At 41.5% G+C, this 10,156-nt stretch overlaps 1 protein-coding gene across 4 annotated transcripts; it reads left to right on the top strand.

Moving 5' to 3' along the window:
• Positions 1–196: 196 nt before the first annotated feature.
• LOC147796070 (uncharacterized) lies at positions 197–8,444 on the top strand. Of its 4 annotated transcripts, none has more exons than XM_087148575.1 (12): positions 199–658; positions 1,643–1,800; positions 2,418–2,625; positions 2,830–2,936; positions 3,174–3,373; positions 3,839–4,010; positions 4,330–4,453; positions 4,839–4,939; positions 5,484–5,628; positions 6,080–6,162; positions 6,283–6,445; positions 7,155–8,444. In XM_087148575.1, the coding sequence occupies exons 2-12, from the start codon at positions 1,696–1,698 to the stop codon at positions 7,256–7,258; spliced, it is 1,512 nt and encodes a 503-aa protein (XP_087004701.1). In that variant the 5' UTR covers positions 199–658; positions 1,643–1,695; the 3' UTR covers positions 7,259–8,444. The 4 variants fall into 4 exon arrangements, with proteins under 4 accessions (XP_087004703.1, XP_087004701.1, XP_087004702.1 ...); XM_087148576.1 differs by lacking the exon at positions 7,155–8,444 and adding an exon at positions 6,873–7,141 and having other exon boundaries at positions 409–658; positions 4,282–4,453; XM_087148574.1 differs by having other exon boundaries at positions 413–658; positions 4,282–4,453.
• The last annotated feature ends 1,712 nt before the right edge of the window (positions 8,445–10,156 follow it).

Genomic DNA, 10,156 nt, shown 5'->3' on the forward strand with positions numbered 1-10,156 from the left:
TTATGGACTGCCCTAACGCCTTTTCCCACATTCCCGTTGGTGTAACAAAAACTGCACTATCCGTAGCCACAAAACAAGCAGTTCGGACTCTGCCAGGGACTCGTCCAAGCGCTCAGAGGCGCGCAGCTTTAAAGCCCAGAGACAAGCCCAGCTTGCTTGCCGCGCCAGCAATTGCTCCGTACGTACGCGTACAGCCTACCTCACGCAGTAGGCCTACGTTGACGAGGGAGCCGGTGGCACACGTAAATATTTGGAAATTGGATGTAAATGTTGCACCTCCCGGATCCACATGCATGATCATACATACAGGCTAACTAGTGGGTAATGTATTCCACATGAAGGGTTGCGTGAAAACCTTCCTGGTATGTATGCCGCCATGGCCACGGGGTATCGCGCATGCATGAATTTGGCCTATACATTCATGCACATGACCCCATCATACCGCACGAAGTTACATGTTGTGCACTGGCACGTACGATGTGGGGCCGATGGGTACCCCCCCCACGCCCTGGATATGTACTGTGAGGCTTTCATAGCGTACCTGTGAACTTCTGCTCGTTAATGCGCATGCTCAGTTCTGCAGCCTTGTATAGCGGTGCTACAAGGCTAGGAGTAGGAAGACCTATGGATTCGGCCGTCTCACTTCTGGCTGCATATGGTGAGTTTAGTCACACTGCAGCATGGTACATAGTTACAGTGGCCATATTTGTGAATTGTTGAAACTTTCAGTGAAAGAGTTCAATTGTGTATACAATCAAAACTAATTTCCCCCTGAACCACTTCCTGCAGTGCGACCTGCTTTCAAGTACATAGGCTTTATATGCAGAGCCGGGAGCCCGAAGCCGCGCCTTATAACAAAAGACCGTGCTCAGCGCAAAAGACTGAGCTGCTGGGCATTACCGACATTTTTTCGCTCTCAATAGTGGAGAAAATCCAGCCTCGTTTTGAAACAGTATACCTCGTTTTTAGGCACTGCACTTAGAGCGAGCGGATTACCACTGATGGGGACAAAAGCACTCCACCACCACAGCGATGAGCCACACAGCACCGCTCTGTCCCCTATTGAAAAAGAGGTCAGCAGTGCACGGTGCCGGCTTCGGGAACAAAAGAATCTTACGTAACACCGCACAATCTAGGCTCTTTTTCCAAGGCTGCAGGCCTGGCTGAAATTAAGGAGTCAATGAATTTTACCTGTCAGCTTTAGAATAGTGCCCAAAGAGTCCTTCATTTTGGTATAAACGGCCATTAAATGAAATGATGAATTTGTGAAAACGTAAAATCTTGAAAATGAGACGGCATCTTGTCTTGCTCAAGAAAAATCCACCCGGCAGCAAATGGTTAAACTTTTAATTAGGCCTATAAAAGTATTCAGAAAGTGATAACATGTCCTAAGAAGTGAAATTTAGCTGGGAAATTCTGAAGCATTTACTTAGAAAACACTTGGCTTTGGTTTTTCAGGAGCATTGTTTCAAAAAGGGAAGTATAGTCGCAGATTTCAATAATGGATCCATTGGAAGTCACCATCATCATGCGATTGTGCTGAGTGACCATTGCACTAGTCATTTACCTGAGTACATGTAGGCCCTATATTCAATTATTTGGAAAATTATCATATTTTGTCATTATTTTTCCCTTTCGATAGTTTGTCCCTAATTTCCTGAGCAGTTAACCACATTCACTGCACCTACCATCAAGATGACAATCTTCAAAAGCAAGTTTCCTGACGTCAGCTTTCCCAACATGGCTGTTGATGAATTTATCATGGAGCCCTTTGATCACTATGGAGACAAAGTTGCCATGGTATTAGAAATCTCTCTCCTCTAACGTAGCTATACGTTGAACCGCAATTAAAGTTTGAGCCAACACTGGGTATAACATTTCACAAACACTTCTACAGGGGTGTAAAACGGCAAAATTTGTAATTTTTGATTGAGTAATGGTCATGCAGCGAGCTCGTTAAGATGAGTTCAAAACACATTTTAAATCAGCTAGTTGGACTGTTCTTGGATATTTGTCAACTTCTTGAAAGAAAAATTGCATTGAAAATGGTGCTGCTCGCAGCAGGGTCAACTAAGCCATTAGAACTCCGGAATCAGTGACCGGTTAAATTTCTGGCCTTAAAATCAACCTCACACTCTAACTGCATTTAAATTCCATGCCAATTAGTGCGTAACTTGCAAAGTTCTCAACTTCAAATCAGTCAGCTCTGAGGAGCTTGGTAGTCAGTCTGTCAAGATGCCTGCACCAGAAGATGAAGTTATATTTTTTAATCTAGTCCAAGATGTAAGTTTCTTTCTTCAAGGCTTTGCAAAAAGCACTAAGCATAACCGTGTAGCTTCTTGGTGAAACATAGAACTTGGCATTCAAAGTTTCATTTATTAATTGCAAAATTCCTCTCGTCTTTTTCTCTGGACTAGGTCGATGGCATTACGGGGCATATGTACACTTACAAGCAGATCAAACTTCTGGTCAGAAAGGTTCGATTCAGCTTGCATTCCAAGGGCTTCAAGGCAGACGACGTGTTTGCAATCTACAGCCCCAATTGTCTGGAGTACGTAGTAGTCTTGCTGGGCGTCATGAATGCTGGTGGGGTTGTGACTACCATGAACCCAAAGTACACTGTAGGTACGTTACCAAAGACTCATGAGTTTGCGACAATTTGGGTGTTCTGAAGGTTGCACACATGATATTGAAAATGTCTTGAAAATGCTTGGACAAGAATAAGCAAGGGCCCATTCGCCGACGACATCTTGTATCTGTTTCCCCTTGCAAGTTTCATCAGCCTTGTTCCTGATAGACTTCATAAAAGTATTCTCCATTCCTTACCAGATGAGTTGGTGCACCAGCTGAGGCATTCTGAAGCCAAGTATCTCATCACGATGCCGGGCATTGCTGCCAGGGCATTGAAGGCGCAGGAGAAACTGCCCAGCTTAAAAGTGAGCCAGGAAGCCATGAACTCTTGCCCAAACAGTGAATGACCCTATATCCATGAGCCAGGAAGCCATGAACTCTTGCAGCCTGGGAACAGGCATTGGTTTACAGATGTTATTTGCAACTTATTTTCACTTAAAATATTGCTCCACCTCTGTTGATTTTGTCCAGATTTACCTGAAATCACTTCTTATTCCAAGAAGTAAGATTTTTTTTTGGGGGGGGGCAATTGTTTTTTAAAGGAGGTGTTTGTCTTCGGCGAGCACCCGGGATGTACCCCCTTCCTGTCACTTCTCGACAACGATGGGAAGAGTCTTCCAAGGCCAAAGGTCAACCCCGATGACACAGTCCTGCTTCCATACTCCAGTGGGACCACGGGACTGCCGAAAGGTGTCATGCTGACTCACCGGAATATCATCAGTAACATGTTCCAGCGAACCAGGTGGGTTACTTACCTGTCTCTTCTTTGAGGAGGTGCTTCGTATCAATAAAGACTTTCTCGACTGGAAGAAAAGTAAACAACAGTTGCCCTAGGTGTGGAGAGACACTTGCACATGGCTACTTGGCGCATAGTTGTGGGGATTACACATGTATTGAAACGTAGATGCTGTTGACTGAAATCTTTAAAAACTCAAGTGTTGACTTTCATAAATCAAGGAAATCGTATCTTCAGCACCTGTGCACAAATATCGTGGGGTTTAGGCACAAATGCAACATTGTTAGTTGCTCTCTCTGCTCCCTGCTGAATACCAAACTGCATTGAGTCTCATTTTCAGCCTGAAATTTGTTCCTGGCTTTGACTGCCCAAATTTCCAGAAAGTACATGTAACTTGATTTTTACTTCCCCTGCCAGTCTCTCCACTGAAGATAAAAAACCTTTTTTTTTTCTTTGCCTGGTATTGATCAGCAAGCACTTCCTCGAGGTCTACCCAGATGATTGTACATTGGCCCTGCTTCCTTTCTTCCACGTCTATGGCTTGAACTCCTGCCTGTTACAATTCCTTTGGTTGGGGATAAGGATCGTTAGCCTTCCATACTTCCAACCAGAATCTTTCTTGCGGAGCATACAGGACTACAAGGTAATTACCAATGTCATCTATTTTGGTAAACCAGAATCAGAAACATGATCCCCCCCAGTTGTGACTGTCATCGTCTTCACCAGGTAATTTGTCATGCCCTAGATTAGTGCGTACCTACGTCAGCTTGCTATGAATCCAGCCAATGATACACTGTAGTTTTTCCATCCCAAACGAACAGCTAGCTGGCAACATTGCTTGTCCATTGGACCAGTTTTGTCTGAGGCAAATGCTCTCTGAGATTTTGAGATGTGACCGGCTGTGTTCCCTGTAGGTCACTTTGCTTTCGCTGGTGCCTCCTTTCATGTTGTTTCTGGCCAAGTCGCCCTTGGTGGACAAGTACAACCTGTCATCAGTCCGTCAAATAGCAACAGGGGCTGCTCCACTTGGCCAAGAAATAATGGAGACGATTGCTAACAGGCTTAACTTGAAATCTCTCACACAAGGTTAGTTCAGATTTTCATATGAGGTTTGTCCTGATTTTCCTCCAAAGAAAAGCAAATTGACAAGTATAAATCCCTCCCTCTAGTAATACAATTGCTGTCATTTGGACTTTGGGGATTAAAACAGATTTCCATACTAAATATTGCATTTTGTCTGTTGAAAAAAGCTGGAAATCATCATTTTGAACGGGCACCTTGGCCATCTTCTGTGAAATGTCTTTGATAAGAATTTTGTCCTTGTCTTGATTAGCTGCCCGTTCTTACCAAGTTTTTGCCGTGACTGAAACGGTCTGAGGAAAAGTTTCGTTTCTCCAAGAAATTTCTGTGAAATTCAGACCAGCATTTTTGAGCTTTTAATAAATGAATCGATTAGTTTTTTTCCCTGAAGGATATGGTCTAACAGAGGTATCTTGTGACATCGCCGTAACACCCTACAATGTCATCAACTATGGACCGGTGGGGTTGCTTCTGCCAAACGCTGAGATGAAGGTTTAACATTGAAACAAATTTGTCACATTGTCCGCCTACAAAATAACAGTGAAATGGCTCATTGCTGATCCAACATAACTCTTAGAAATAATGTTATCACATGCATTTACTCGATAATATAATGGAAGAACCACAGGCCTCTTTTTTAAAACCTTGAAACAAGTTTAAGCAGTCGATTGGGCCCCTTCAATTTTCACCCATTTCCCAAGTACTCTCAACCTTTCCAATGAACTACTGTACGTGCTGAGAAATCAGTCGTTAACCCTCCAATGCGATCCATCTTGTTTAGACCACAGAGTACGAACCTTGACTCATCAATATCTTCCCATTTCCCTCTGCTGGTTGAGAGTCGTTAAATGTGTGGGTTGCAAAAAGGGTAAAAGAAAGCTTACATAGGGTGCAAGATTCTTCCCCAACCAGAAAAATGAGAGATAAATCCAACGAACCACCCGACGTTTGTTTTCTAACATCAGCGGGAGACCTGTTGGATTTAGATTCAGTAAAAGATCCAATTAATGTTTTGCTGGTTCCTTGTTTTGCCTAGGTCATTGATGTCACTTCAGGGAAACCTCTTGGCCCAGGTCAAGACGGGGAAATTTGGTTGAGAGGACCACAGACCATGAAAGGATACCTCAAGAACCCAGAAGCCACGGCACAGAGCATCGACAAAGATGGCTTCTTGCACACAGGTGGAGACATTTTGTTTTTCAAAATCTATTTATTTTGTACATAATTGCATGTACCTGGGGGGTATATAGGAAGAGATCCTGTTGTGTAAGTTGAATTGTTCCCAATGTAATGTGGAGTAGTTACAGTGTTGTATTCGAGACCTTGATGTCCGAGACAAGACCAAGGCAATTCCAGACCAAGACTGAGATCCACTCCTTTCAGACCGAGACTTGGAGACTGAGACTGAGACTTGTTCCCAACGTAATGTGGACTTGTTACGAAGAGATCATGATGCTTGCTTCCATTAGAAATCTCTCAGAGCAGACCTGAGTTTCTCAGGACAGACAGTATATCCCGATTGAGTGCTCAAGGCATTCCAAAGCTTTGGCGGCTCTATCTTGAAATTTAGTGTGTGTACATTTGAAATGCAGTGTTCAGAATTATGACTTTTACCGATCTTTCACTCTGCAGGTGATATTGGCCATATCGACGAAGATGGCTTTTTGTGGATTGCAGATCGACTCAAAGAACTCATCAAATACAAGGCATTCCAAGTAAGAGTAACTTCAATGTCTGAGTTAGGTTCTGACTCAGGTTTGTTTCCTAGGTATAGTAGGTTAACAGGTGAATTGTGAACAGGTGAAAAGAAGGTTGTGTGAAATTTCCCCCACCAGGTTCCCCCAGCAGAGTTGGAGGCCTTACTCCTTACACATCCTCAGATTCTGGATGCTGGGGTGATAGGGGTGCCTGACCAAGCAGCTGGCGAGCTGCCCCGGGCGTTTGTTGTCCGCAAGACAGAGAGCCTGACCCCCGAGATGGTCCAGGACTTTGTGGCAGGTGAAAACTCGATGACAAAAAAATTGATAATTGGATGATTTCCGGTAGACCCACAGGGGCTGATGTGGCATATTCCCTCAGGAATCTACACCATAAAGTGATCGCTCAAACTAAATTCTGTCTCTTGGTAGACTAAAAACCAATTGGTGCTATTCCCGACCCTACCCAGGAAAGTGCAGATCAAAAACCCAATTTTCGGGGAGGGGGCCAAACTTGTTTTTTTGGGATCACAAAAATTTGGAAATGTTTCCATGTACAGTAACCTATTACAGTCTTGCTAGGGGTGAGGCAACATTATAGACCTTTGGAAGGAAGGAAAATAAAACAGACAAAAAACCTTGCTCTCTTGATTAAAAATAAAACCAGTTTGGTGCTGGGGCCCCATTGGCCCCCTACCTGAATACATTTTACACTCTTCACACGTTAGGGAATGATCTGTAGATGAGGGCTCCAATTTGGCATACTAGACGGGACCTGCTGCATAAAGTGGATCTGGCAAGAGACTGTCATTAGTTTCAACTAAATGTGCATAGCTTGTAGTCCGTTGCCTGCGAAGATACCAGTGTACATATGCATATGATGGTTATGCTTTAGGCTTTGCCTGTCAGTGAGTACCGTTTGTATGTTCAAGGACATGGTTATGGACAAAACACGTGGGACTTTGAAATTAATTTCCAATCTTATTCTGTCCTGGATCATGTGGTTTCAGAGAATGCTTCCCCACATAAGTGGCTTCGTGGGGGAGTTGTTTTCCTGGATCAGATCCCCAAGTCTGCTAGTGGCAAGATCCTCCGAAGAGAATTAAAGAAATGACTTCAATCCTCACTCTGATTCACAAGGTGAACACCCTCTGACTGGTAACACTGCCAAGTTATGAATTGACAGGAAAGGCTCGTATTTACTCAGCAATTCAGTGAAGTGATTTGTAAGGGCTTTCGGTGTAGATGGACTTTGCACTGAAATTATTTTTCCGTTTTTCTGCATGGCATTGCCAGTTTTGTCAAGAAAAAAAAGTGGAAAGTTGAAACGTATGGAAAGTGCTTGAGGATTAAGTTTTTGTCACCAACTCCTTTTCTAATGAGAAGAAATTCAATTTGAATTATTTATGTTCTATCAGATTTGTAATGAATTTCTTATGAATTAAACCCTCTTTCCAAAAATTATTTTATCACTACAAATTGTTATGGTGTCAGTTTTCAGAAGAGAGGCTACCCATAAATTGTTCCTTTGTGAGACCATTTATGTACTTTTAATTTAAGTCAAAAGCTACGTTCGACTCACTTCAATACAGAGTTTGTGCTCTTTAGTGTTTATTTTTCCATACAATTCATTAGCACCAAACTGGGTCTTTAATGACATTTTAACATCCTTCTTTATAACTGTCAACTTAGTTTAAATTCAACTCAGTTTAAAGTGACTAAGCGGAAGGATTGCGTTTCTGGACAAAATACCTGAGTTGGTGGGCGGTAAGATTCTCAGACGACTTTTGAGAGAACGTGTCAAGATATCAACGGAAAGAGGTATAGGGTCTGGCATTTTTTGAGGTTGCACAAATCATGGAAGACCTGGTATTTGGATTCTGGCTACCTATATGCCGATTAGTTTAAGGGCCTTTTTGTCCATGGCTTGAAGGCTTCTGCTCGTCTCTCCGGATAATACTTAACATCATTGACGATAATTACAGTTTCCCTCCAGAAGACAACACTAAATTATATGCTTCTAATTTCACGAGACAAATCGGTTGAGTTTGTGGACTTTAAGAACAGTTTGTTTGCAAAAGGAAATCAGTTTTCATTTTTGATGATTCATTTTGCATCAATCACCGCTAATCAGTTGAAAACCTCGCACTACTGTGGATTGAATTTTCGTTTACGTCACTCTGCTTAATCCTTATAACTCTTGCATGCAATAAGATTTTATATAATAACTTTAAAATCCATTTTAATTAATATAGTTTCAAATTGTTTACTTTTATCCATTTATCCATTCTGTAAACGTATACCCCACGTTTTTAAATTAAGTTATACGTGATGGTAATTTATGCAGTATTTATGGTGAGTTTTAATGGCAGGTGTTGCTGGCAAAGATTTCCTCTATTTAGTTTGAAATTTGTAAGTTCTTAGTTGTAAGTTGTTGCCTCCCAAATCGAGTTGGTAATAGTTTATACAACATTTTTTACCAACGTTGGGTCAAATATAAACTGGTCCAAAAGTTGGGCAAAACGTTTACCAGCAGTAGTTGGGCAATAAGATATTCAATTATTTGGTAAAAAATTGACAAAATTAGTAGGTAAAAACTTTTGCTCAAAAAATGGGTATAATCCTTAACCAAATGTTGGGGCTAATTATTGAACGAAATGTTGGTTCAAAATTATCCAGTGATTTAGACGGTTGATATTTGACCAAATATTGGGCAACAGTGTTGGTCAAAGCTTTTACGCAACAAATTGACCAATTTCTGGTCAATTAAATTTAAAACAAAAATTTTCAAAAACCTTCATCATTTTCTGGTTTCGATTTTATTCAGCATGCATACGTAGCTGACATTTGTCATGATGTCATGGCTTTAAAAGCTCGTTTCTAAGTTAGATGAATATTCCTAAATAAGGTACCTGTATAAAGGGATAAAATCTAACTTTTCAATTTACTCAAAATTTACCTTTTTTCTCGAACTAGCTAAGAGTCAATGGGCCCATCAGTGTAAGGACTATCTTTAGTTGGATTTAGATCCGATGTAATTGCAGATCTAGACTGTTTCACAGATATACCAGGATATACATTCAATTCATACCTCAAGTAAAACATGAAATCAGTAGGACTTGTGCGACTTTAACACCAATGATGGGCCCATGACGAATGATCAAAATATCACAAGTTAGGTTATAACTAACAGTTGTACCCAAGCTTCAAGATTGCTAAGGACCATCTGGATCATGCACGGTATTCAAAGGCATACATTCAACATGTCAATCAGACTAGCTTTACATCGATGTTAATAAATTGAAACACTGAGGGAACAACAGAAATACTCAAAATTGATAGTAACTTCTTTGGTACTTACATGCAATTCTCATTCATGTCAGCAACTTCATCTGGATCAAATTTGATCGGGGTCTTTACTCTTCAACAGGAACATAACTTAAACCTGAGCAATGGTCCCTGTATCCCTTTAAGGCTGATGGCAACTTGAAACTTTTTGATAATGAGTTGTAATCATTTCTCCATGGGTTAATCACCTGCATGCTGTACAAACAGTGAACTATGAATTGAGTATCGATGATTTACACAATTATTTTACACATGCCCAGTGTAGGTGAGATATGCTGGCACGGCCCCTCTCTCCTCTGTCACAAAGTTGAGTTCCAATTTCGATACAATATACAAACAGATGTGTGTCATCTCCTGAAATGGAAAAATTTATAACAATCTGCAACAAATCGAGTCATTTTAAGTAACCCTCAATTAAGATATTTAGTTGTGACACGGTGGCTTAATTGTCATTGATAAGAACGGATATAAAAAGTTAAATCAGGGGCGGATCCAGGATTTTCCGTAAAGTTAGGGAGGCTGGATAAGGGGGCCGTCTACAAAGTACGTACGTACGAAAGGGGCGGGGCGTTGAGTACGCCATGCGTACAGAGCAGAGGGGGGTTCAAGCCATGTGTGAACATCTTTTTTTTAAGCTGCCAAGCAAATCACACTTTCCAGGGCC

Source organism: Acanthaster planci, linkage group LG18 (assembly GCF_054643075.1).
Source record: "Acanthaster planci isolate LZ-2023a linkage group LG18, COTS_SCS, whole genome shotgun sequence".
In the NCBI taxonomy this organism is placed as follows: Eukaryota; Metazoa; Echinodermata; class Asteroidea; order Valvatida; family Acanthasteridae; genus Acanthaster; species Acanthaster planci.

Bases quoted from the DNA above. Each gene is read 5' to 3' on its own strand.
- LOC147796070 (XM_087148574.1), top strand. From the start codon at position 1,696: ATGACAATCTTCAAAAGCAAGTTTCCTGACGTCAGCTTTCCCAACATG. The intron at 5,629-6,079 runs GTGGAGACATTT...TTCACTCTGCAG, and splicing joins AGATGGCTTCTTGCACACAG to GTGATATTGGCCATATCGAC. The intron at 6,446-7,154 runs GTGAAAACTCGA...ATGTGGTTTCAG, and splicing joins GGTCCAGGACTTTGTGGCAG to AGAATGCTTCCCCACATAAG.